The sequence below is a fragment of the Chiloscyllium punctatum genome, chromosome 11 (assembly GCF_047496795.1).
Source record: "Chiloscyllium punctatum isolate Juve2018m chromosome 11, sChiPun1.3, whole genome shotgun sequence".
Classification (NCBI taxonomy): domain Eukaryota; kingdom Metazoa; phylum Chordata; class Chondrichthyes; order Orectolobiformes; family Hemiscylliidae; genus Chiloscyllium; species Chiloscyllium punctatum.
The window spans coordinates 15,209,516-15,237,313 of NC_092749.1; the positions used below are offsets into that span (position 1 = coordinate 15,209,516).

General features: G+C 44.4%; 1 protein-coding gene across 7 annotated transcripts in view; it reads left to right on the forward strand.

Annotated features, from left to right (window-relative positions):
- LOC140482751 (NHS-like protein 1) overlaps positions 1-27,798 on the forward strand; it is a 265,348-nt gene that overhangs the window by 164,075 nt on the left and 73,475 nt on the right. Inside the window, exon 1 of one of the 7 annotated variants that reach the window (XM_072580342.1) lies at positions 719-891. The exons of 5 other annotated variants lie outside the window; for them this stretch is intronic. In XM_072580342.1, the coding sequence (XP_072436443.1) occupies positions 876-891 (16 nt within the window). In that variant the 5' untranslated portion in view covers positions 719-875. Of the gene's footprint in view, positions 1-718; positions 892-25,704; positions 26,206-27,798 lie in introns of those variants that run through there. One more of the 7 variants, XM_072580338.1, reaches the window with a different exon arrangement.

Below are 27,798 nucleotides of genomic sequence, written 5' to 3' on the forward strand. Positions count from 1 at the left end.
AGGAGGGAAGGGTCTGGAATTGAACTCTGGGATAGAGAGAGGAAACTAAATCATCCAAGTTTCCCACTCCTAATCCTAGAGATTAGGAAGGACAATGGATGTTGAACAAAGACAGATGTTGATAGAGTAATCCATGCCCCCCTCGGTCTGAATTTACTGCAGAGACAACCCAGGCTGCCTGGCTCAGTGCCGTACTGAGGGAGTGCCACACTGTCAGAGATGCTATCTTTCTGATGTGGCCTTAAACAATGGCCCTGTCTGTTCCCCTTCAGGTGGACATTGAAGAATCCAACTGGCACTATTTTAGGAAGCGCAGCGCAGTTTTCCCTCGTGACCTGTTCAGTATTTATCCCTGGACTCCCAGAACTAAACCGATTGTCAGGTCACCAAGCTGTGGGAGGGGATGGACCGTCTGAGTGGGCAGATCCAACAGCCAAACGCTGCACATGCTGTAAATCTGAAATAAAGACAAGCAATTTCTGTTATCATAAGGGCGAATTGAGCTAAGGTGGGAGTGCTGGCTCCCAGACAATCTTTCTGTGTTAAAGCACTGACATGGAGCAGGAGTACATTTCATTAATAGCACTAAAAGGAAAGCAGATAGGCTGAACACAGACTCGCCAATTTATACTGCCCCCGCTCCACACCCCAATTCATTCCATTCCATCCCATCCCTCAGGCTTTCAAACAATAGTGGGTGTGAGCTTCAAGGGGGACAGACAGCAGTGCAGCTGGTTTGGACTATGTTCTTGTAATAGCCTCTTGGTGCATTGAGTGAACTCGATCAGAGTGCTTGAGCCCTCTCTCACCCCTCAACAGATCACCAACAGACCAGCAACTCTGCTACCAGTCGTTCTCTTCAAAATGCCTCCAAGATGTTCTGCCTGAAAGGTAACCACATTGCAAAGTTTAACCTTCTTCTTAGCTCTGTTTCTAAGTTTTAAAAAAAAATTCTACTGGGCTCTTAACAGGATCAATATGACCTCTGGAAGCCTTCCTGGAAACTTTTCTGAACCAGTCGCTGGGAAACGGGTGTTGCTGACATTGGGCTGAGAATACTTTTGTGTGTGTGTGAGAGAGCGTTTTTTTTCTTAAAATGGAGAAAGGTATTATAACTCCACTAACCTGTTTTATTCAGGCATCTGGATTGTTGGGCTGTGAGAGAGAGATCGCAGGAGGGAATTTAATCCTTTTCAGCTCCTTGAAATCTGTGTTTATTCTTTGAGTTATGGTGTTAAGATGGGCTTTCTTTTCACTGGGGGTTGTCTTTGAATCGGTGGTGAATGTACTCGTTGCTGCAACCTGTGCTGTTAATAGCTTGTGTGTATAAAGTGCAAGACGGTATAATATTTTACATAAGCTTGCCATGTCAGCCTTTTCGATCTGTGAGGTCTGTTTCCTGAGTGCACGCGCTAAACAGAATTGGTTTACATTTGTTACTGTTTTACTCACATCTCCTTCCTCCTCTCCCATTCCTTGTCTCCCCACCAACTTATTTCTGCCTTTTTACTAACTCACTGATACTGCAGTGAACTCTGACCCTCCGTTGCCCATTGCACCCTTCTGGGGCCAGAGACACAGCAACCACTAGTCCCCTTCCCAAACCTGCTTCCTCCCCACCCACACACTTCCCCAGGGTTCACTGAGTGGGAACCCCAGGAAGGAAAAACCTGCATTTTTTGCACTCCTTTTGCAACCTCAGCATGTCCCAGAATGTTCCACAGCTAAAGAAATACTTCCAAAGTGTGGTCACTGTTGTAAATGTAGAAAATACTTCAGTCAATCTGTGCACAGCAAGCTCCCATGACCCGCAACCCATATCATCTGTTTTTAATTGAGATTGGTTGAGGCAAGACAACAGCATGAAATCCCTTTCTTTTTCCCCTGAAATAATGCCAGAGAACGTGCCTGGCTTTGGCCTTAGTTTGGCTTTGTTGCAAAGATCATGGGTAAAGTATATTTGGCTGATACTTGTCCCAAGTTGCAGTGATGATGCCAGTTTTTTAAAATTGAGTTGGAAAAGATCTCTGATCCCAGCCCTTTCAGATTCCTAACAGAACTCTAGGCTCTCACTTCAGGTCCCATTCTGGTAAATCTCCACTGCGCCATCTCCAAGGTAACGCCAGTTAACTTCACACTGGGTCCCGAAGATATGATGGCCTGATTTTCTGTTGCACATTGTCAACATTGGATGCTGCAAACATTGTGTGAATTCGTGTTAAGCAATAGATCCCCATTACCTCCCCCTTCCCATCCCAATCCCAACATCCCCTGTCTCCGGTTACTATCCCAGGCACAGCTGCTTCTCGACACAAGGCACAGGAGCATAAAGTGACAACAGGCCTGCATGGTTTCAGGTTCAATGTGAAGTAAAAAGGAGTCTGATATTTTTTGCTGCACTGTGCAGGGAAGGGTTGTAGTCTTGGGCGCGAGAGTAGAAAGGGATTTGTTTATATCCCATCAAATGGTTGTTTGTAGAGAGCAGAGATTCTTCACGAAATTCCTCAGATTCCATGTATGCTGAGTACCAGGTTGTACTCTGGTCTGAATTGGAGAGCAGGTTGGTTTTTATTCCAGCAACAAAGTCGTCGGAGGGAATTTTACACATTTGCCCCCACCCTGCACTCCCCTTTATTGGAAATGGAGGTGATTGGGTAAAATGCAGCTTGCGGTCTGCCAATTTTATGGGCATGGGTGGCAGCAGGTGGCCTTTTTCTATTGAGGTCCCCAATGCCTCCCCATCCCACCCCCACCCATCGCTGTTTGACCCGTCATGGCTGGAGGGATAATAGGATGTGGCGGGCAGCAGGTAACTCCTTTAGGGGATCCCTGGGCCCATGAGAGGTAAATCCCACAAGATTATGCCCTTTGGTTTGCTCCACCACCCATACCCCAGAGTCTCCTAATGATTTGAGGAATTGTTATAGGTGCAAATGCTGCAGCCCATCAAGACCTGTGGGACAAAGTCTATCAGCAGCAAGTCTCCTGCACCAGCCTAATCCATTGCCTTCTCTTTCATTCCAGTACACATGGTGTGCTGTTCTTAGAGGTCATAGAGCACAGAAACAAACCCTTCAGCCCAACTTGTCAATATTGACCTAGTTTACCAAACTGAACTAGTCCCATATGCCTGTGTTTGACCAATTTCCCTTTTAAACTTTTCCTGTCCACATTCCTGTCCAAAAGTCTTTTAAATATTGTAATTGTACCCACCTCTACACTTCCTCTGGCAATTGATTCCATACATACATCACTCTCTAGCTGAACAAGTTACCCCTCATGTTCCTTTTAAATCTTTCCCCCTTCATCTAAAACCTATGTGCTTTATTTTTGGGCCCCTCACCCTTTGAGAAAAGACCGTGGCTATTCACCTTATCTATGCCCCTCATGATTTTATAAACCTCTATAAGGTCACCACTAAATCTCCAATGCTCAAGGGAAAAATGTCCCAGCCTTATCCAGCCTGTCCTTTTAACTCAAACCTTCTGATCTCGGTAACATCTGTATAAATTTTTTTGCTGTCTTTCTAGTTTAATAACATCCTTCCTAAAGCAGGGTAGAATTGTACTTGTTACCTCCAATGTGGCCTTACCAATTTGCCTGGACTTTCCTGACCAACCCAGCTTCTTTCTTTGCCTGGTGACTGACCCTTTGCCACTCCAGCCGAGTGTATCTGGACAGAGGCAGAGGAAAAGGACATGTCCAGTTAGCATCGGTCGTCTCACATCACAGTATCGCTTAGCTACCTCAGACCTGTCTTCTGTAGGACTTTCTCATTGGTGACCCTGTGCCACTGTGTGATGTCCAGGATCTTGTGTTGGCATTACTCATGCAACATCTAAAACTTCAGTGGCACCTTTGCTGTCTCCTTAGAATCAATGAATCTCGACAGTCCAGGTAGAGGCCATTTGGCCTAACAAGTCTGCACTGACCCTCTGAAACACATCGCATCTCCAGTTAGTTTTTGAGAAAATTTGGCACTCAGAGGTGCTACCCTGTCAGATTGAGATTAGACTAGGGCTGTACCTCCCCATCTGAAGAAGAGGAGGGAATTTTCCCAGCCTATATTTAAATCCACAGTCACCATCATTAAAAAAAAAAGATTAGGTGGCCATTATCACTTCAGTCTTTGTGTGTGTAGATTGGCTGCTGTGTTTCCCATTGGGTGCGTACCTCATGGGTTGTAAAGAGTTTTTGAGATTTCTTGTATTCGTAAAAAGCTCAATTTCAATGCCCAAGGCATTTAGTTCTAACCCTTAGTGAAACCAAGAAATTCTCACAGCCTGAAGGAATGAGCATAACAAAGGATATGGGAGCAGAATTAGGCCATTCTGCCCATCAAATGGGCGGCACGGTGGCACAGTAGTTCGCACTGCTGCCTCACAGCGCCAGAGACCCGGGTTCAATTCCCGCCTCAGGCGATTCTCTGTGTGGAGTTTGCACATTCTCCCCGTGTCTGAGTGGGTTTCCTCCGGTTTCCTCCCACACTCCAAAGATGTGCAGGTGAGGTGAATTGGCCATGCTACATTGCCTGTAGTATTAGGTAAGGGGTAGATGTAGGGGTATGGTTGGGTTGCGCTTCGGCAGGGCGGTGTGGACTTGTTGGGCCGAAGGGCCTGTTTCCACACTGTAAGTAATCTAATCTAATCTAATCTAAATCTTCACTGCCATTCAGATGAATCTGGTAAATCTCCATTTCCCTGCCTATTCCCTATATCCTGTGATTTCTACCTTCAATACCAGTAGAACTTTCCTGAGATCATGGGCCTAAAATTGTTTAAGTATTCTAATTGTGGTCTGACGAGTGTCTTATGTGGAATTTGCAATGCTCTGCCACTTGCAGGGAGATTTGTTTAGGATTTCCTCATTTATCAATGGAGTGAAATACCAGCCAACACCCCTTCCCATTTGTGAAGCTGCTTCCCCAATGTTTAGAGTTACATTCTATTGTCATCTGATATCGAGATAAATTGTGATTTCTTTTGAACTTCACTCCAGATCAATTGGATAGCTTTTTTTTTTGACTTTCTAATAGTTATCAGTAATGTCATATTGCATTTATATACCACCTTTCCTAAGTGCAGGATGTCACAAAATGCTTTAAATCATTTCAGAACGTCGTTTGCACAAAATAATGGCTTTTCAGGTAGAGTGGTGTTGGCTAAATCCCTGGCATCGTATTTGCAGCAGTTGGGAGGCATTCTAGCTGCTCTCTGGATGGGCTGAATAGACTCCGGTCGTCTGACAATATTTCAAGGTCCAGGAACTGCAGCCAGTGCCACCTTCCCTAACCTAGTCCTCTGCAACTGTTCTGGATCACATCTAACACTGACCTCCCATCTAAACTTTTTTTCTGGTCAGTAGCATCCAGATATTAACCTGGTTAACTCAGCAGAGGTTGCGCCACCCAATGAGCACTTGAAGTGCCTCAGCTTTTGGGGCATGGAGGTAGATTTCCTATCCCTGTACCGGGAAACCCAGGTTCAAGTCCCACCTGCGCCAGTGGTGTAACATAACATCCCTGAACAGGTTGATTAGAAAAATGAGTTAAAAAAAAATCCCTCTGCATACTAAACTGCAGCCAAGGGGTGGAAAATGTGACTAGTACAGACACAATGGCTGAAGGGCCTCTTTTCGTGCTGTAAAAAGTTTATAACTTGACAAGAGCTCAGTGGTTCCCATTGTTTTGGAGTTACTCCAGAAATTGAATGTTACTGATAAAAGTATCTCTTGCCTCAACCAATCAGAATCGACATGTCTTGTTTGAATGTAATCAGGAGCTTGGCAGTTAACTTCTCACGGAAACACCTCCAACCAATCAGAGTCTACTTTCCAACCAATCACCTCTTATGTAATTGTAATTTGTTGTTCCCTTTGAGATTTTGAATTCTTGCCATGATGTCCTGGTGGAAATATTTGACAATTGTTTTTGTTCAGCAATACCTAGGAATGGGCATCGATTGCTCATTGTTGCACAGCTGGTTCTATTTCTTCTCAGTAAATAATTGATAACCTTGCATTCTGTTGCTACCTGTCACACAATGATAGTGTCATAATATATCTCTCTTGCCTTTTTAAACTCCTGGCACACACTGAGAGAGGACAGCGGAACTGATGGATAAGATGGATAAATCCTGACCCGATATCTTTACTCAGTCATAGAGTGACGCTGTCAGCTGAACCTGCACAAAGCTTTAGCCTAAACAACCTCCAAACGAGTGCGTGCTGTGCTGGGTTCTCAGTGCAGTGTTTGTCCTAAGCGATGGAGGATCAGAGCCAAACCCAGCAGGTTTGGGAGTAATTCAGGTGTCTGGCTGTGGCTCGATGGATGACCCTCTCAACTTGGTCGGCAGAATGTGAGTTTGAATCTCACTGACGAGATTTGAACGCATAGTTAAGGCAAGTGTTCATACTCAGAGTCGTACAGCATGGAAACAGACCCTTTGGTCCAACCAGTCCACACCAACCATAATCCCAAACAAAGCTAGTCCCACCTGCCCGCTTCTGGGCCATATCCCTCCAACTCTTTCCTGTTGTCGTACTTGTCCAAATGTCTTTTAACCATTGTAACTGTACCCACACCCACTACTTCCTCAGGAAGTTCATTTCGCATGCAAACTTCCCTCTGTGTAAAAAAAAATTGCCCCTTATGTCTTTTTAAAATCTCTCTCCTCTCACCTTAAAACTGTGCCCCTGGTCTTGAAATCCCCCCCACCCTAGGGAAGAGACAACTGCCATTGACTCTATCTATACCCCTCATTGTTTTATAAACTTCTATAAAGTCACCTTGCAACCTCCTACACTCCAGTGAAAAAAGTCCAAGCCTTTCTTTACAACTCGAACTTTCCATACCTGGCAACATCCCGGTAAATCTCTTCTGAGCCCTGTCTAGCTTAATAAGATTCTTCCTATTTCAGGGCGAACAGAACTGGACCCAGTATTCCAGAAGAAGCTCATCAATGTCCTGTACAACCTCAACAAGACTTCCCAACTCCTAATTCAAAGACCGAGCAATGAAGGCAACCATGCCAAATGCTTTTTTAATGGCATTATCTATATGTGATGCAAACTTCAAAGAATTATGTACCAGAGCCCCTAGGTCCCTCTGTTCTATAATGCAGTGTGAAGGGAGTGCTATCTTTTGGCAGGATGATCCTATCTGATGTTTCAAATAGATGTAAAATGTCCCATAATGCTACTTAAATGAAAAGCAGAGAAAATCCCCCTGGCATCCTCACTAATATTGTTCTCTTAAAAGAGCACAATTACTGGCCATTATTTCATTCCACTGTGCACCTTGATACCTTCATCTTCTACATTGCAACAGGGACTGTTGTGCTTTTCCAGCACCACTCTAATTTTAAATCTAATCTCTAGTATCTGCATTATCCACGTCTGCCTAGGGGCTACATTGAGGCTTCTGAAAGGAGAAGCTCAATTTGCATGTCTCAGGATTTATAAAGGAATACAGCACTTCCCATACACTGTTCAGATAAAGCCACCACACCTTAACCATAAACCATCAAGGACGAGCTGTTGCACTGATTACTTGTAAGAGTGCAAAGTACAGAACAGGGAAAGGCTATGTGGTCCTCCTCTGTGATGTACGTCAAGGAATTTCAGGCTCAATCTCTTTTACGCTGTGAAACATTGTGGGGAGAATGTGGTGAGGAAAGCATATCAATACTGAGGTTCAGTGCGATGAAACAACTGAAATGCATGTTCAATTTGGTTGAAAACTTGCTGCTTATCAACTTATAAATAGAGTACCGCAGTAGAAGCTTTGTAATATGACAGATATCTCCAGCTGTGGAACTACTTCACTCACCCCGTGAGATATTCAGCCACTGCTGAAGGTATTTAAGGGATTTAAGGTTGGGTTGGGCACATCTACTATTAGACTGAAATGTGGTGTGGAGAAGTCTAGAATACCACTGGAATATCTCTGAGCTGCTAAACGATCTTAACACTACCGCACGTGTTGCCTCTTGGTGAAACCCTGTCCTGAGGGTTATATAATTCTGGCTTAGGTACCTTGACCATAGGGAGAATGGTTACTTCCTCATGGTGCATGGCGCCAAACCTCATGACAGACAATTTGATCTATTGTACTGGGGAAGATGAGAGCAAACATTTACAGGTGACTATCCAGCACTGAGTTAGGGCTGCTGGATGAGTAAAGGTCAAGGTCCATCTCTGTCAAGAATTATGTTAATGACTAACTTAATTTAAGATGATCATTCAGGCTTACAATGCAATTGCTGGATGACTAAAGAAATTGAGGGTTTGGTTAAGAAAAAGAAGGAAGCATATGTCAGGTATAGACAGGATAGATTGAGTGAATCCTTAGAAGAGTATAAAGAAAGTAGGAGTATACTTAAGAGGGAGATCAGGAGGTCAAAAAGGGGACATGAGATAGTGTTGGCAAATAGAATCAAGGAGAATCCATAGGGTTTTTACAAATATGTTAAGGGCAAAAGGGTAACTAGGGAGAGAATAGGGCCCCTCAAAGATCAGCAAGGCGGCCTTTGTGTGGAGCCACAGAAAATGGGGGAGATACTAAATGAATATTTTGCATCAGTATTTACTGTGGAAAAGGATATGGAAGATATAGACTGTAGGGAAATAGATGGTGACACCTTGCAAAATGTCCAGATTACAGAGGAGGAAGTGCTGGATGTCTTGAAATGGTTAAAGGTGGATTAATCCCCAGGACCTGATCAGGTGTACCCGAGAACTCTGTGGGAAACTAGAGAAGTGATTGCTTGTCCTCTTGCTGAGATATTTGTATCATCGATAGTCACAGGTGATTTGCCGGAAGACTGGAGGTTGGCAAACATGGTGCTACTGTTTAAGAAGGGCGGTAAAGACAAGCCAGGGAACTACAGACTGGTGAGCCTGACCTCGGTGGTGGGCAAGTTATTGGAGGCAATCCTGAGGGACAGGATGTACATGTATTTGCAAAGGCAAGGACTGATTAGGTTTTGTCAACATGGTTTTGTGCGTGGGAAATCATGTCTTACAAACTTTATTGAGTTTTTTGAAGAAGTAACAAAGAAGATTGATGAGGGCAGAGCAGTAGATGTGATCTATATGGACTTCAGTAAGGCGTTCAACAAGGTTCCCCATGGGAGACTGATTAGCAAGGTTAGATCTCACGGAATAAAGGGAGAACTAGCCATTTGGATACAGAATTGGCTCAAAGGTAGAAGACAGAGGGTGGTGCTGGAGGGTTGTTTTTCAGACTGGAGGCCTGTGACCAGTGGAGTGCCACAAGGATCGGTGCTGGGCCCTCTACTTTTTGTCATTTACATAAATGATTTGGATGCGAGCATAAGAGGTACAATTAGTAAGTTTGCAGATGACACCAAAATTGGAGGTGTAGTGGACAGTGAAGAGGGTTACCTCAGATTACAACAGGATCTGGACCAGATGGGCCAATGGGCTGAGAAGTGGCAGATGGGGTTTAATTCAGATAAATGTGAGGTGCTGCATTTTGGGAAAGCAAATCTTAGCAGGACTTATACACTTCATGGTAAGGTCCTAGGGAGTGTTGCTGAACAAACAGACCTTGGAGTGCAGGTTCATAGCTCCTTGAAAGTGGAGTCGCAGGTGGATAGGATAGTGAAGAAGGCGTTTGGTATGCTTTCCTTTATTGGTCAGAGTATTGAGTACAGGAGTTGGGAGGTCATGTTGCGGCTGTACAGGGCATTGGTTAGGCCACTGTTGGAATAGTGTGTGCAATTCTGGTCTCCTTCCTATCGGAAAGATGTGAAACTTGAAAGAGTTCAGAAAAGGTTTACAAGGATGTTGCCAGGGTTGGAGGATCTGAGCTACAGGGAAAGGCTGAACAGGCTGGAGCTGTTTTCCCTGGCGCGTTGGAGGCTGAGGGGTAACTTTATAGAGTTTCACAAAATTATGAGGGGCATGGATAGGATAAATAGACAAAGTCTTTTCCCTGGGGTCGGGGAGTCCAGAACCAGAGGGCATAGGTTTATGGTGAGAGGGGAAAGATATAAAAGAGACCTAAGGGGCAACTTTTTCACGCAGAGGGTGGTATGTGTATGGAATGAGTTGCCAGAGGATGTGGTGGAGGCTGGTACAATTGCAACATTTAAGAGGCATTTGGATGGGTGTATGAATAGGAAGGGTTTGGAGGGATATGGGCCGGGTGCTGGCAGGTGGGACTAGATTGGGATATCTGGTCGGCATGGACACGTTGGACCGAAGGGTCCATTTCCATGCTGTACATCTCTATGACTCTGACTTGTGCTTGTTGGAAGTTACACAAATTCATTGGCAGGGACCTGACTCTGAAGCGAAAGGAACATGTGCTGACATTGTTACATTCTGGAATTCAGCACAAAATGTAGAACAATAGCCTGCTACATTCTCCATTCTGGATTAGTGGTGCTGGAAGAGCACAGCAGTTCAGGCAGCATCCGAGGAGAAGTAAAACCCACGTTTCGGGCAAAAGCCCTTCATCAGGAATGGCTTTTGCCCGAAACATCGATTTTACTACTCCTGGGATGCTGCCTGAACTGCTGTGCTCTTCCAGCACCACTAATCCAGAATCTGGTTTCCAGCATCTGCAGCCATTGTTTTTACCCTGCTACATTCTCCATGGCAACACCTAGAATAATCCTGTTTGACTTGCCAACTAATCAACCCCCTTTTCTCATGCAGTGTAAACTGTGGCACCCTTAGGAAGTTGGAGATAGTGAGGACTGCAGATGCTGAAAAGTTAGAGTGGATAAAGTGTGGAGCTAGGAAAGGCACAGCAGATCAAGCAGTATCAGCAGAGCAGGAGAGAGTTGCCTTTCCAAGTCCTGACCTCCGCTGCTCCTGTGCTGCTTTACCTGCGGGGTTTTTCCAGCTCCACACTTCATTGACTCTCCCCTAGAAAGTTAACATTCTTGCCTGTTTGTCGTGAGGAGCGGAAGATGTCATGATTCACGCGCCTATCTCCTTCTCAGAAATACTTGGGGCCCCAATCTTGAGTTTGTCTTCGACCTTCATGGAATGCAGAGGCTGGTGGTAGAGGGGATGCATTTTGGACTGGAGGTCTATGACCAGTGGTGTACAGGGATTAGTGCAAGGTCCACTGCTTTTTGTCATCTATACAAATGATTTGGATGTGAATATAAGAGGTTTGGTTAGTAAATTTGCAGATGATGCCAAATTGGTGGTGTGGTGGACAGCAAAGAAGGTTACCTCAGAATACAATGTGATCGAAGGGTCTGTGTCAATGCTGTACATATAATTAGTGAACAGTAGACCCAAATATGATGCAAAGATGCCCCTAAGTTATGATACTTCGGGCACTGTACATTCGGAGCTACCTGTTCCTTGCAAACAACCTGCACTTATTCCCTGTAATAATAAAGCAGAAGTCAGCAAGCCTGGCTGGTTCTGTGAAGAGAGTAACAAAGTTAACACTTCAGGACCTGTATGATGCTATTCGTTCTGAAGCTAAATTTAATGTTTAATATTCAATTTCCCCAGTGCTTTCTGTTTTTGATTGCAAATTTCCAGCATCTGCAGCATTTTGCTTTTGTTACACTTACCATATATATGAAGCTTCAAATTACTCATTGATTTCCAAAATATTGCTTCCTGAAAGCAATCTCTGCTCTTTGCATTTGAATGAATCAATACCGACTGCTTCCACCTCTGGAGAGATGGTTCCACAGATTCACTCACTGGACTACTGCTTCAGCTGATTAGTCCTGCATTCTTCATTCCACCTCACCTCCCCCACCCCACCCCCCCACCCCCACCAACCCAGCTTCAATTTTCCTCACAATTCAATCATTGTAGTCCTCTTCTGTATCTTTATGATTACATTATCCTTTTGTATTGCAGTTACCACAGCCATTCACAGAATTGTTGATTGTATTCTACATGTAACAGTAACTGGATCCTGATTGGACTGGGCTGAGTGGAGAGGAAGAAACAGTTCCCACTTGTGACAGCATCGAGAACAAGAGGGCATAGATTTGAAGTGTTGAATACAAGAAGCAAAAATGTGTAATGTTGCTGGGTATGGAAGGTTTGAGTTATAAGGAAAGGCTGGATAGGCTGGGACTTTTTTCGATGGAGCATAGGAGGTTGAGAGGCGACCTTATGGAAGTTTATAAAATCGTGAGACATATAGATAGGGTTAATGGTAGTTTTCTTTTCCCTGGGATTGGGGATTTCAAGACTAGGAGACACATTTTTCAGATGTGAGGAGAGAGAATTAAACAAAGACATGAAGGGCACATCCTGTGCACAGGGAATGGTTCACATGCGGAATGAACTTCCGAAGGAAGTGGTGGATGTGGATGCAGTTACCATGTTTAAAAGACATTTAGATAAGTACATGAATAAGAAGGGTTTGGAGGGATATTGGCCAAGCGCAGGTGGATAGTTTAGTTTAGGATTATGTTTGGCATGGACTGGATAGACTGAAGGGTCTGTTTCCATTCTGTATGACTATGATAAAAGGAAAAACTTGCTCATGCAGTATCTTAGATATACAGATTTGTTTGAGGTTTTCAACGGGGAGTTAGACTGCTTTCTAGAAAGGGTGAATGTACATTGTTACATGTAGAAAATGGAAATAACATGAGGAGAACTGGTGCAGACACAATGCATGTTTTATTCATTAATGGGACGTGCTAACATTTATTGAACTGAATAACTTGCTCAACCATTTCAGAGGGAAGTTAAGAGTCAACCACATTGGTTACATTATAGTTAATTGTAAGCCGGAACCTCTAAAGGGCATTAGTGAACCAGATGGGGTTTTTAGGACAATGGTCACTTTTAAACTAGTTTCTCATTCGGGATATTTATGGAATTAAAGTTTCAACATCCTGCTATGGTGCCATTTTCCCCGGAACATTAGCCTGAAGTTCAGGATTACTAACTTGGCAACATTACCATTATGTCACCCTTTGCCATCTTCTGTGAAACGTACATAATTCTGTGAAGATGCAGAGATTTATAGGGGGGCAGGACTAACTCACAATTTTGGCTCCATAATGATCACTGAATATACCACAACAAATACAATGTATTGTGACATTAGTTTCAATTTATTGTCAGTTGAGAACCTCCAGATCGTTATCATTTGTTTTGAATGCACACTATTTTCTTCCTATTTAAGTAATAGTTGCTTCATGATTCTTCTATCAAGAATCATCTTGATTTTACAGTTTTCTTGTTTTCAAATCCCTCCATGGCCTCCCTATCTCTGTAAATTCGTCTGTCTATACAATTCTCCAAGGTCTCTGTGCTGTTTAATTCTGGCCTTGTGTGTGTTTTTAATTGCTGCACCGTTGGTGGCCGTGTCTATCATTGCCTGGGCCCCAAACTCTGAAATATCCTCCACACAGCTCTCTACCTCAGCTTCATCCTTTTACAAACTTCATAAACCTGTGTGTTTGACCACGTTTTTGTCATCTGCCCTCGTGTCTTAATGTGGTTCAGTGTTGTACTGTCTTTTATAATTCTCTAGTGAAGTGCTTTGGAATGCGTCACAACCTTTAAAGGTGCTATCTAAATTTAAGCAGTCATGATGTGAAGGTGCTGGTGTTGGACTGGAGTGAGCAAAGTCAAAAGTCACCAGGTTATAGTTCAACAGGTTTATTTTAAATCACTAGCTTTCAGAGTGCTACTCCGTCGTCAAGTGAACAACCTATTTTGATGAGACTTCACTTGCTAAAGGAGCAGCACTTGAGAGCTGGTGATTTTAAACAAGCCTTTTGGACTGTAACCTGGTGTCGTTGACTTCTGACTTAAGTTGTTGTTGTTGCCCAGGCAAATTTAATTTTCCATCAGTCTCCCAGCTCACAAATATGTTTCAATCTGCCTGTTACTTATTGTTATGATTCCAGTTGATAGTTTTGGACAAATCAAAACTCAAAGTAAAATCTGGTTTGATTGTGTGTGTTTCTATTTGGTTATTTAGTGTGATGGTCAGTCACTAAGATGTATTTGTATGAGGCTGCAGCATTTGTTTTAACAATAGGAGTTTATTACTCAAAAGAAGAAATTTATAAATCAAGTCATCTAATGAGAGATGGCAATTAGAATGATCACTGAATGCACAGTAAAACAATGTGTTTCCAATCACTGTCCATTACAAAGATTCAAGTCCAGAGAAACTACCATTCAATCTCAATTCTTTAGGATTCCACTTAACTGATTCTTTCCAAGTTCTTTGCCATTTAAGTAGTTATGATGTGGAGATGCTGGTGTTGGACTGGAGTGAGCAAAGTCAAAAGTCACCAGGTTATAGTTCAACAGGTTTATTTTAAATCACTGTGAAAACCACTCAGTGAGCCCTTTCCAAATTTGCTGATGTGAACTCATCACAAATCTGAGAGCCTGCACAATTCTAAAAACCTCAACTTCTAATCGTGGTCTCCTGCTTGAACATTTCGTGAACTAAACCTTTCTGCTGAGCTCCCTAAACTGCCCTGAAACTTCTTTTCTAGCAGAGAAACTAAATTTACCTTTAAACTCAACAGCGATGTCTTCTGAAGCAAAGCTTTTTCAACAAACTTGCTAATTGTAGGTTCTTGACTGAAAACAAAGCTAACGGTTTCTGATGCTTACCTGTCATAAACTCAACAAATGACCTGCTGGGTTCCTTCAGTACTTTTTAAAATTATTGTTACATTCCCTGCAGTGTGGAAACAGGCCCTTTGGCCCAACAAGTCCACACCAACCCTCCGAAGAGTAACCCACCCAGACCCAACTCCCTCTGACTAATGCACCTAACAGTATGGACAATTTAGAATGGCCAATTCACCTGACCAGCACATCTTTGGATTGTAGGAGGAAGCCGGAGCACCTGGAGGGAACTCACGCAGACATTGAGTGACTGCTTTGTGGACACTTCCATTCAAGACACAAGTGTGGCCTCAAACTTCCAGCCAAGTGTCACTTTTAATTTGCCAACTTACTCTCAGACCAGCCTCTGTATACAGTCTCCTGTGGTATTCCCATGAGTCTCAACACAAATGAGAGGCACAGCACTTCATCTTTTGATGAGTCCCTTTACAACCTTATTTGATTTATTATTGTCACGTTTACCTAAGTACAATGAAAAGTTTGTTTTACGTGCAGTACAGGCAGATCATACCATACAAAGTGCATTAGGGTAATAGGACAGAGCGAGGAATAGCATGTTATGGCTGTGGAGAAGGCGCATAGAGAGCGACACCAACATTAAATTTGAATTTTGAGAGGTCCATTCTAAAGTCAAATAACAGTGGGGAAGAAACTGTTCTTGAATCTATTGGTGCATGTGTTTAAGCATTTGTATCTTCTGCCCAATGGAAGAGGTTGGAAGAGATTATAACCGAGGTAGGCAGGGTCTTTGATTGTTCTGGCTGCCTTCCCGAGGCAGTGAGAAGAGTCGATGGATGGAAGGTTGGGTTTGTGTGATGGACTGGGCTGTGTTCACAGCTCTCCGTAGTTTCTCATGGCCCTGGGCAGAGCGGTCGTCAAACCAAACCGTGATGTATCCAGATAAAGTACTCGCTGTGGTGCATCTGTTTAAAAAATAATTGGTAAGAGTCTATACAGACATGCGGAGTTTCCTTAGTCTCCTGAGGAAGTATTTTTGAATCAACCTGTTCAGATGTATTAGGACGTACCTGTGTAGGAGGGACGTAAACCTGAGAGAAATCTACTCCAACACAAGGGCCGTAGAAGAATCTTTATATAATTCCATGGGCATTAGCCATGGCTTGGTGGGTTAAACTCTTGCCTCTCAATTGAAAGATTGTTGGTGGGTGTAAAAGATGGCATAGATTCATAGCGATGTACAGCACGGAAACAGTCCAACTCGTCCATGCCAACCAGATATCCTAAATTAATCTAGTCCCATTTGCCAGCACTTGGCCCATATCACTCTAAACCCTTCCTATTCATAAACCCATCCAGATGCCTTTTAAATGTCATTGTCCCAGCCTCCCCTTCCTCTGGCAGCTCATTCCATACACGCACCACCCTCTGTGTGAAGTTGCCCCTTAGGTCCCTTTTTAAACCTTTCCCCTCTCACCTTAAACCTAGGCCCTCTAGTTCTGGATTCCAGCACCCCAGGGAAAAGACCTTGTCTGTTTACCCTATTCATGCCCCTCGTGATTTTATAAACCTCTGTAAGGTCACCCCTCAGCCTCTGATGCTCCAGGGAAAACAGCCCCAGCCTGTTCAACCTCTCTACAGCTCAAACACTCCAACCCTGGCAAACATCCTTTTCGATCATTTCTGGAACATTTCATGAGACTCTTCAATGCAGAGCATAGGAGAGCTCTGCCTAGTGTCCTTGCCAACATTTCTGAACAAAGATTTTCTCTTCATTATCACATTGTTGTTTGTTTGATCTGCTTGTGTACAAATTAGTTACCACATATCCTACATTACAGGTAATCTAACAACAGAAAACATTTCATTGGCTGTAAGATGTTTTGGGATAGAATGAGGTTGTGAACCATGGTATGCAAGTGGAAACTAATGATTTCCAAATGCTGTGCATATTATTAAACTAGAAAGAGTGCAGGGCACATTTACTGGGATGCTGCCTGAACTGGAAGGTTTGAGTTATAAAGAGAGGTTGGATAGGCTGACACTGTAGAAGTCCATAAAATCACGAGAGGCATAGAAAGGGTCGATAGACCATAGCTTTTCCCCAGGGTAGGGGAATGTAAGACAAGAGGGCATAGATTTAAGGTCAGACCAGAAGGGTAATTTCTTCTCACACAGAGGGTAGTGAGTGTCTGGACTACAAGAGGGTGGTGGTGGTGGAGGTGGAGGTGGAGGGGAGTACAGTTTTGTTACGTAAGAAACATTTAGACAGGTACATGGAGAGGATAGGTATGGAGGGGTGTGGACTAAACACAGGCAAATTGTGGATACTGGGCAGCACGGACAAGTTGGGCCGAAGGGCCTGTTTCCATGCTATAGAAGTCTATGACTCTAATACTGTTAGCGGTGATTTTCTGCTGGCCATCAGTTTGTAAGTAGCCGTATGTCTGTGGTTTATTGATGATTCTGCAACATTTTTTTTCTCTTCTGCCTCCCCCCCCCCCCCCCCCCCCCCCCCCCAAACCCCTCCAAAATAAAGCATTTTCTTCAGATCAGAGAATGGAAAATCAAATCTGCCAGTCCTAACAGTTTGCAGATGTAGCTCAGCCAGAGCTGCTGAACTTGGTGTAATGTTTGAATCGGCCTGGTGCCAGCACTTAACAGGCAGCAGCGAAACAGATGGAATAAACAACGTGAGGAGAATGGGGAATTGCTTAAAGGGGACAAGAACGTTATCTGTGGCTCCATTAGTAACACACTGTCTCTGGGTCAGAAGATTGTGGATTCACATACACTGGAGAGATTTGAGTACATAATCTCAGGTGACACTCTAGTGAAATACCGAGGGAGTGCTGCACTACCAGAGGTGCTGTCTTTCAGGTGTAATTATAAATTGAGGTTCCATCGGCCCTTTAAAAAGTACATGGCAGTATTTCAAAGAAGAGTAAGGAGTCCTTACCAATAGTTATCCTTCCAATCACTGTCCTCAAGGCAGCTGATTGGTTCCAGTTTCCATTTCTGGGGAGCTTGCTGTGTACAAATTGACTTCTGTGTTTCCTACTTCTAGCAGCTCTGGTATCTGTGAACACCATCTCTGAAAGATTGGAGAGTTGCTTATAAACTTTCGTCTCGAGTGCTGGCTGTTTTAATAGATGTAAAAACGGTCACCCCGGGCCAAAGAGATGCAGGTACATTTGGGAGGAGCCGTAGCATCACACAGCACAGAAACCGACCTTTTGGTCGAACTTGTCCACACCGACTAAGATTCTCAAAGCTAAACTAGTCCCATTTGCCTGTGGTTGATCCATAATCCATAATCCATTGGGAGTAGGGCTTCAAAGTCCTGACTATGTTTGGAGTTTTGTACAGATTGCTTTCCCTTTGACCCCATGTACTTTTTTGTCATTTGCCCGGTTTGATTTCCCTTCGGGGACTTTATTTCTTTTGTCCTGTGTAGACCCAAACTGAGCATTTTCTTTTGGCCCTATACCTGCTGAGTTTTCTGGCAGAAAACTATTTTGAGATATGGCAAAGAAGGATACACTTGCAACTATTTGACGGTCCATCAAGAGCTTTTACATTAACACCTACCAAAACCCTCTTCCTGTTCCTTTCAGCTGCTGTTGTAACAGATGGATCACGGCGGCCATTTTTAATGATGAACCTCACCTCCTGGATAGGAACGCACACACACTCTGGAATCTCTCACACCCACCCTGTTCTTGTATCCCTTAATCCTCTTTTCCTTCACCCAGTTACTCAGTGTAATCTCATCTCAAAAGTTGACACAGTTTCTGTCTCAACCACTAATCCTGGGAGTGAATTTCATAGCCTTGCAATGCACCGTGAGAAGATGTTTCTCCCACCCTCTTCTAAATCTCTCCCATCTACTCTTCGGTCTGTCAACACTCATTCTTAACCCCATGATGATTGGAAATGGTAGTGAGAGTAGGCCATTCAGCGCCTCAAGCCTGACCTCCGGGAGAAGGAATTCCTTTGCACTTCAGTGTTGTCTGAGCTATTTGTCCTGCACTCATCAGGACAAATGCAAGAATACCAAATTTCAAACAATTTATATCTCGGTGGAAATGAGGGCAGATCGGTTGGCAGGTTGAATCTGATTGGCTGAGGTGATGCCATGAAGATCTTAATAATTCACATAGATCTGGGTAAAGAAAACGTGCCATTCTTACCTGGTCTGTCAGGTGTGTGACTCCAATCCAAAGCTCCACAGACTTAACTGCAGTGCCCTAACAAACCTCTTGGGGGCATAGTGTGGGTGAGTGGATAGCCTTATGCCTGCTTGTGATGCCCATTGTAGTCAAATAGCCAGACTGTGCTCAGTACCTTAGTTGGTGGGTTACAACTTGGCCACAAAGAGCCACCCATTAAATCAGTGAGAGATTTTGGAGGCGCTTATTAAACTGGAGAGGAGAAACAGAAAGTTTGATTTGTGCTGCAACACCTTCATCAGATTTTCTTCAGGAGTAGAAGCCAGCCATGGGGAAATCAGTGGGTGGGTGATGAGAGGGAATGGGAGGAAGAGAAGAGAATATGTTGGTGCCACCTATTGTTTCCAACAGTCTGAATTCTTTTATTCTGTTCCATCACGGCCTCACAGAGGGCAACGTACTCTCAAGTACAGTATAAGCTCATTTAAGTTACCAGAAACACTCAAGCCTCACTGCTCACCTTAGATCACAGGTCAATGAATCTCTCTCTCTCTCTCTCTCTCTCTCTCTCTCTCTCTCCCCCCCCCCTCCCCTCCGTCTCTGTCTCTCTCTCTGTGTTGTTCAAGAAGGTATGGCTTTCTCCTCACCTCCTTGGAGCTGACTGTCTGGTTTCTACAGTTGGCTGGCTCTTAACCCTGAGCAATTCATTTAGAAAACAATGGAATGATGGAGTTGCTGGAGTGCTGTTTTTGAAACTATATTACCGGTTCCTCCTGCTCCCTCTGATTCACTCAGTGCAAAAAAAAAACAAACCGTTTATATTTAAAGTGAGTTTTTGGTTAGATGATGCAAGTAAAAAGGAAATTTAAAAAGATTTCTGTTTCTGAGCTGGACAGACACAACCACCCATGTATATGTGCACACATACACACATATAGACCAACACACTGCAGCCGTGCACGCCAACACATAGCAGACACACACTCTCACTAATGGATTCAGACACATGCATGCAAAGTAAAACACACACAGGTGTGTATGTGTACACACAGGTGTGTATGTGTATACACAGACCCATACACATGCAGAAATTGACACACGTGTATGGGTACACATAAACTCACACACTCAAATTGGCACACGTGTATACACAAATCCACACACACATGCACAAATGGACACACACACACACACACACACCGCCCTCGGGGTTACCAATTCTGTTAGGGCATTCTCCTGGAGGTTTCAAACATGACAATTCCAAGTTCACCCGGCAGTCAACTTGACTTAGTGAAACAGTCTTTTATTCACTCACAACCACTTTCCCAAAAACAATAACATTTGCAACTAATAAGTGAAACTGTTTAAACACAATGGAAGAGCCAACCTTTCAATGCCCCTGTGATTTCTCGCCTGACTTTTTCTGACATGGCTTACAGTGACCTAGTGGAGTATGTGGGTAGGACTGTCCTGAAGAGTTATTAACTATACCTGCAGCTGGGAGGGGTGTAACCCCTTGTGTGGGGATGTTGTTTGATTGTAACACTCTCGCTCAGCCCACACAGTGCAGTTCAGTCTGGGTGACTCAGGGCTGCCAATCCTTCTGTGAAGTCAGGCTTCTTGAAAGATTTCCGCTTGTCTCAGCTTCCTGAGGGATGTTCCACATATTTCCATGAGGAAAGTTTCCACTAAACTTAACAAATGGGCTCATTTTCCTTCAAATCCCAGCAGCTGAAATGATTTATCTTTCCACATAAATCCTTTGTCAGATCATATCTCCTGCCTTTGACATAAAAATGGTTTGAGTTCAATTTCCATTAAAACAGATATTGTCAGTGACAACGATGATGTACTGTGAATGATTGATTGTTTTCCCTTTCCTGTCATTGTAAACATGAAACATCTATGACACAGTAGTAGGCCATTTAGCTCACCAGCTCCATACCACCATTAATGCTATCCCTCAGCCTCCTCTGGCCCTCAGCACCATATCTTTCTATTTGTTTCTCCCTCGTGTGTTTAATTAGCTTCCTCTTCAATGTATCTCTACTATTTCCTTCAGTACACCATGTAGAAGGAGATAGATATGGTTCTTAGGACTAAAGAGATCACAGGCATGGGGAAAAAGCAAGAACGAATTACTGAGTTGGATGATCAGCCAGTAGTGTAATTTTTGTTAATTGTCATGAAGAATGCACTTTTTATGCTGGCAAACGGTTGGTAACTATCTCTAATTACCCTGGAAGTGGCTTACTAACCCATTTCAGAGGGCATTTAGGAGTCAAAGATATTACTGTGGGTCTGCTGGTACATGCAGGCTAGACCATGTATGAACAACAGATTGCCTTCCCAAAAAAACCATTAGACAAGCTTTTAATTCCCAGTTAACTTCACCACCCTGCGACGGTGGGATTTGAACCAGTTCTCCAGAACATCAGCTAAGTGCTCAGGATTACTCATTTACTGACATTACCACCATGCTGTATTGTAACGTAGCCCAATATATCTGATATACCAGCATATCATACGCAATTGCTTGCCTTCCAATGCCCACACTATTACTTCTGGTGTACCCTTTAATTCTGTCCATCTGTCCCTCAAAGATATCATCCAAAATGCAGCATTAGGTTTCTTGTGTACACTGCTGGCATCCAGCTCAACTCACCACCAGCTTCCCAGGACTCCTCTTCCATTGTTGCTAAATGAGCATTCTGTTTGTCTGACATCCATTACTGAATAAGTTAACATTTAATCCAGTTCAAGGTCCAAATCATTGAGTAGACCACCTTTTGCCTAGCTACTAACTCCACCCTCCCCGAGGTTGGACTAGACTGCTCCTCACCTTGACATTATATTTGACCTTCAGATATGTTTCAGACCTGAACTCTGCACGTTGACTGCATCCACCTCCACAATATGGTGCAGCTTTACCTCGATCTCAGCTGAAGTGCTTCTCAATCCCTCCTTGATGCCTTGGTTCTCTCTAGACTCTGACATACTCTTTGTGGTCTGTCACCTTTTGCCCTTTCCAAATTTAAGGTCATCCAAAACTCAGGTGCCTATGTCTTAACTTGGCCCATTCACCCATCATCGCCAACCTACACTGGCTTCCAGTTAAGCAATAACTCGGGCTTTCAAGTTCTCATGCTTATTTTCAAATCGTTTTATAGCTACACGTTGCCTTTCTCTGTAATCTCCTCCAGCCCTACAACCCTCTGAGATATCTGCATTGTGTACCCCTGATTTTAAGTCATCTGCAATAATCCTTTACAGCACAGAAACAGATCTTTTGGTTCAACTTGTCCATGCCAACCAGATATGATGAATTAATCTAGTCCCGTTTGGAGCATATCCAACCCTAAAACCTTCCTATTCATGTACCCATCCAGATGCTTCTTAAACATTAATTAATCCAGCCTCCTCCACTTCCTCTGGCAGCTCACCTTCGATCCATCTTTGGTTGCCTGTCATTGGGACCGAAGCAAATTCCCCTCTAAGCCACACACAAACAGCATGGAACTATATCGCAGTTCCTTGACCATCACTGTGTCAAAATTCCGAAAGTTCCTCTCAGTTAGCACCAACACCAACACCACAAGGACTGCAGCGGTTAAAGAAGACAGCTCACCACCACCACCAACACCACCTCCTCTGGGGTGATTAGGAATGGACAATAAATGCTGACCCAGCCAGCGATGCCTACCACCCTGAGAAATTACCAAACAAAAACTCCGGTATTCCATCCCAAAACCTCTCTGACTCTGTCCCCTCCTTTGAAATATCACTCTCAAGCCATTAAGATATCTGTTGCATTGACTCATTGTCAAATATTAATTGAAAGTCCACTAGAGGCTCTGTGTAAATGTTAAAAATCACGCAACACCAGGTTATAGTCCAACGGGTTTAATTGGAAGCACTAGCTTTTGAGGGACTGCTCCTTCATCAGGTGGTTGTGGAGTACACAATTGTAAGACACAGAATTTATAGCAAAAGTTTACAGTGTGATGTAACTGAAATTATACATTGAAAAATACCCTGATTGTTGGTTGAGTCTCTCAATCTGTTCGAATACCGTGATGGTTTCACTTCTTTCATGTGTAAATCCCAAAACTTTTTATTTTAAAAGTTACATTCTCAGGTTAACTGGAACAATTGGTGTTAGCCAGATAATAAGTTCTGTTCACTGGGTAAATGTGGTAGGCCAGTAGGGGAATTAGCACACATCCCTTGTTGAGAGTGCATTCAGGCAAAAAAGGCAAGGGTTTGGAAGGGTCACTAACGACGCCTCTTGGAATGGAAAAAAAGACTGTGTGCACAATCTTAAAAGTAGAAAATGTAACTTTAATCGTTGTCGATTTACTGAAACCACCAAGGATATTTGGCTGACTCTTTACTTTTTTTATGATGTATAAACATAACATTTGTGTGTAAAAATAGTGCTGGCAAACACGAGACAACACTAATTACTGCTGTGTCCCCCTCCTTGTTTGACCCGCTGCTTTAACACAGTACGGTTTTGTTTCAGTCTAATGTTCCCCCCTCTCTGTCTGTCAGATGTTCTGCATGTGTTTGAGATCATGCACTTTTTAGTCAGGCTGCCATCAGTTGGAGATGAGACAAAAAAAATTGCAGATGCTGGAATCCAAAGGAGACTAGCAGGAGGCTGGAAGAACACAGTGAGCCAGGCAGCATCAGGAGGTGCCGAAGTCGATGTTTCAGCTGTTTCACCTCCTGAAGAAGGGTTACACCTGAAACGTGGACTTCTGCACCTCCTGATGTTGCCTGCCTTGCTGTGTTCTTCCAGCCTCCTGCCTGTCCCTCCTGATGTTGCCTGCCTTACTGTGTTTTCCCAGCCTCCTGCCTATCCCTCCTGATGTTGCCTGCCTTGCTGTGTTCTTCCAGCCTCCTGCCTGTCCCTCCTGATGTTGCCTGCCTTGCTGTGTTTTCCCAGCCTCCTGCCTGTCCCTCCTGATGTTGCCTGCCTTGCTGTGTTCTTCCAGCCTCCTGCCTGTCCCTCCTGATGTTGCCTGCCTTACTGTGTTTTCCCAGCCTCCTGCCTGTCCCTCCTGATGTTGCCTGCCTTACTGTGTTCTCCCAGCCTCCTGCCTTTCTACATCAGTTGGAGATGTCAGAAATGAAATACCAAAGCGTGTAACTGAAACAACATTGTGGGCTTCTATGATGAGTTGGTGGCATTGTTGGAGGAGGGGGGGGGGAAAGAGTGTGTGAAGGGACAAATGGGAGGGATTATCTGAATTCCAGACTTGGATTAAAACCGAACTTTAGTACGATGCCTGTTCCTAATGACCATAAGAAGTAGCAGGAGTAGGCCATTCAGTCCCTCGAGTGTGCTGCCATTCAATAAGATCATGTGTGATCTAATTATGACCTTAACTCCACTCTCCTGCTTATCCCTACAATCCTGTGTTCCCTTGTCAATCAAAAATCTATCCAACTGAATAGGTGTGAAGCTGGAAAAGCACAGCATGACAGACAGCATTCAAGGAACAGGAAAGTCAACGTTTCAGGATACTTTCAGCAAACCTGTTCTGATACGAACTCTGGACATGTCGCTGGGGGGTCTAACTTATTGCTCTCCAGCTACTGACCACTGATTCCTTGTTGTATCCATCATCACAAGACCTTGCCTTCCTCTTCCCCACTCCCCCGAGTCAATTGGAAAACTTTGACGTTGCCTAACTGGGTGATGCTTGATTGTCGACCTGTTGATTCTGCTTCTTTAAAACTCATAAATGTTCAAAGAAATGTTTTTTTGAAATGTAACTTTTTTTACAGATCCATTTTTATCCCCTGCATCGTTCATGGAAATTATTTTCCCCATTCCTGAACTCTCCGTTGCAATCCTGAAGAGTTGGCAGCTCTGACTATTTAGCTCTAGCTTCTTATAGCTTCAGGCTTTGTTGTTCTTTAAACTTATAAATAAACTTATTTAACTGGCTAACGTCTTCAATTCCCTTCTGCACTGTATAGTGATGGCCTGCACAGTGTATGACTTGAATCGTTTACTATCATTAGGGAATGAATGAAACACACAGCGTTGGGATAACAACAGCTGCTTGACTTTTATTTGTTCTTGGGATGCAGGTAGCGCTATTCCCCATCCCAAATTACCTGTCGCAAGGCGGTAGTGAAAAGCCTCCTTGACCTGCTGGAGTCCATGTGAGATAGGAGCATCCACAGATGCCATGAGGAAGGGGGTTCCAAGAATTTGACCCAGCAAAATGAGAAATACTTCTAAGTCGGGAGGGTGTGGGGCTTGGGTAGCGGTGTTCCGATGTATCTGCTGACTCTGTGCTTCTAGATGGTAAAGGTTGTAGATTTAGACACTGTCAAAGGAAGCTTGATGCGTTGCTATGGTGCATTATGTAGATAGCACACACTGCTGCCACTTTGTGTTAATGGAGGAGTGAGTGGAAGCTGAAGAGATACCAATCAAGTGAGCTGCTTTGACCCTGGATGGTGTCAAGTTTCTTGAGAGTTGTTGGAGCAGCACCCATCCAGGCAAGTGAGGGATATTCCATCACACTCCTTACTGGTGGGGGCGAAACAGGGTTCTCCTGGCAATGCAGCAATCCCTGTGCACTGCACTGTTGTGTGTTGACATTTTCTAACCAATCTGTTCAGAGCTGCTATTGTACCCCTCAGGAGCAAGTGGGCCTTAGGCTTAGATAGGTGGATAGGCTTAGAGGAGTCAGGCGATGAGTTACTCGCTGTAGTATTCCCAGTCGCTAACCTGCCCTAGCATCCGCTATAAGGCCAGTCCAGCTCAGCATCTGGTGCTGACATTTTGTTAAAGACCTTTTCAGGATCATCCAGGATAAGGATTAGAAAGGACAAATCAGCAGCACCAGCTCTCGAGGCTGGAGAGAAATCCGTTCAGCGTTGACTGTGAACTGAATCGAGCCCACTCGCAACCAATTCAGCTCCTGCCCTTCAAATGAATCCCCTTTGCCCCTTCTCACTTTCCATCTCCATTTCTCCTCCTCAAAACCCACAGCCTCCGCTTTCTTTTTAATTTGCTGATTGTTAATCTCAAGCTGTGCAGTGGAGGGGAGGAGGAAATCCGTCTTTATTTCCCTCAGAATGGCTCGAGTCTGTGCCCCGAGGAGGGTAGTTGGGAGGCGATAGTGAACTGTGCACGTGACTGTGTCTGGCTCATCTCCTGGGGTGGCCTCCCCCTGTCTCTGTGGGGAGGGGGGGGGAGGGAGGACGTGGTCACCTCTCGCCATGATCGCAGTTGCCCACGGTCTGCCCTCAGACCACATGCTGGCCAGGTGTTGGCAGCAGCCAAACTGCTCCCTGCTCCGCGGTGAAGACAGCGACGAGGAAGAGGAGCTCGTCCCGCTCAATGTGGGCGCCGTGTTAGTCCCTCGACGCGGCCTTTTGAGGAAAGGTTTCCGGAAGAGAAGAGGACGTTCTCTGTGGCACTGTAAGAGGGGACGGGGCGATAGCTTTCTTAGAAACGTGTTGCCTGTTTGCTGCGTGTGCTTTGCTTGTCTGACTTCCACCTCCCCTCGAGGCTGCTGTTCCTGTCTCTGAGGAGCACTTGCTCCCTGCCATGTCCCCCCAGTCCATGTGGTACCAAATTTTGGAACAACAATGATGTCATGCTTCTTGAGCATCTACCAGCCACAGCTGTGCAGTGAGGCGGGTGGAGTGGGAGGGTGTGGGGGGTGTTGGGTGGTGGGGGACAGGTTTGGTGCGTCATAGGGAGCAGTACCGTCCGCTGGTTTCCCATAGCCTATTTCTTCGCACTGTCTCAGCTGAGGTTCCCTGTGGATCGAACCTGCTCAGCCTGATTTGCCAGTATTCAGGCTCAACAGGCCGAGTGGCCTTCCCCTGCTCCCGTTCCTTCTGTGTTGTCTCTCACTGACTGCCGCACCCCCAGTATTGTGAAAGGTGCTTTTGTTGGTACTTGTTCTGAGTGCTTGTGGTGTCCATCTACATTACGGCAATGGCCGCACCCCAACAATTACTCCCCTGGTCTTGACGCACTCCGAGACCCTGTGAGATGATGTGGGGTGACGGTCCCTGTGAAACGCCTTCTAATTTTGTCCAGGGCTCTGTCCAATTGCAAGTGTCATTATCCTGAAGTGGTGAGAGCCGTGGTATAAAATACACCTGCTCCCTTTCACTTGTTCAGTGGCCAAGACCAGCATTCCTTGCGGGTCTGTGATTTTACCATGAGATTATCAGCAACTTCAAAGAAAAATGTGATTGCTTTTCATCAAGTGGTTTGAAAGTATTGAGGTTAATGACTTCTTGTGAGTGCTGCGATTGGTATCAAAGGGAATTTATGCTTTTCCTGATGCCGCCATGTTTTCTGAATGACCTGTGTACAGATGACCCCATATCAACGGCTCTGTGTAGAGCACACTCTGTTGTGAGTCAGGGTTCTAGCAGAGACAGGATTACAAAAATCCAAACTTAAAGTGTCTGTCTTGTAAATGGAACTTCAAATCTTAGCAGCGCCTTTCGTAGAGTTTTGTGGCCCAGTGGTAATGACCTCACCACTGAGCCAGAAGGTCCGAGTTCAAGGCCCACTTGCTCCAGAGGGGTGTAGTAGCATCTCTGAACAGATTGGTTAAAAAAATGTCAACACCCAACAGTGCAGTGCAGTGTTTCGCCCCTAATTTATTTAGCTGAGGCCCTGTGTTGGGATTGGCCTAGAAGATCCCCATGGCACCATCTTAAGCAAAATGGGAATGTTCTCCCAAAAGTCCTCTCCATCAACATGAGCAGCTCACTAGCTCCTTGTGGAGCCTCACCTGCACACGAACTGGCTACAGAAGCACAGCTACTGGGCATACATTATGATTCATTGGACTTATAACGCTTTGAAACATCCAGAGGGTGTCAGAGTTGCTATACAAGTGTACATTGTTGTTATTTAAAAACATTGATTCATGGGACCTGGGGGTCACTGGCAATCCCAGTCCATCCCTTTTTGCCCTTGAACTGATCGGCTTGACCACCATTTCAAAGGGCAGCTCAGAGTCATTTGCATTTTGGGAGTTATAGT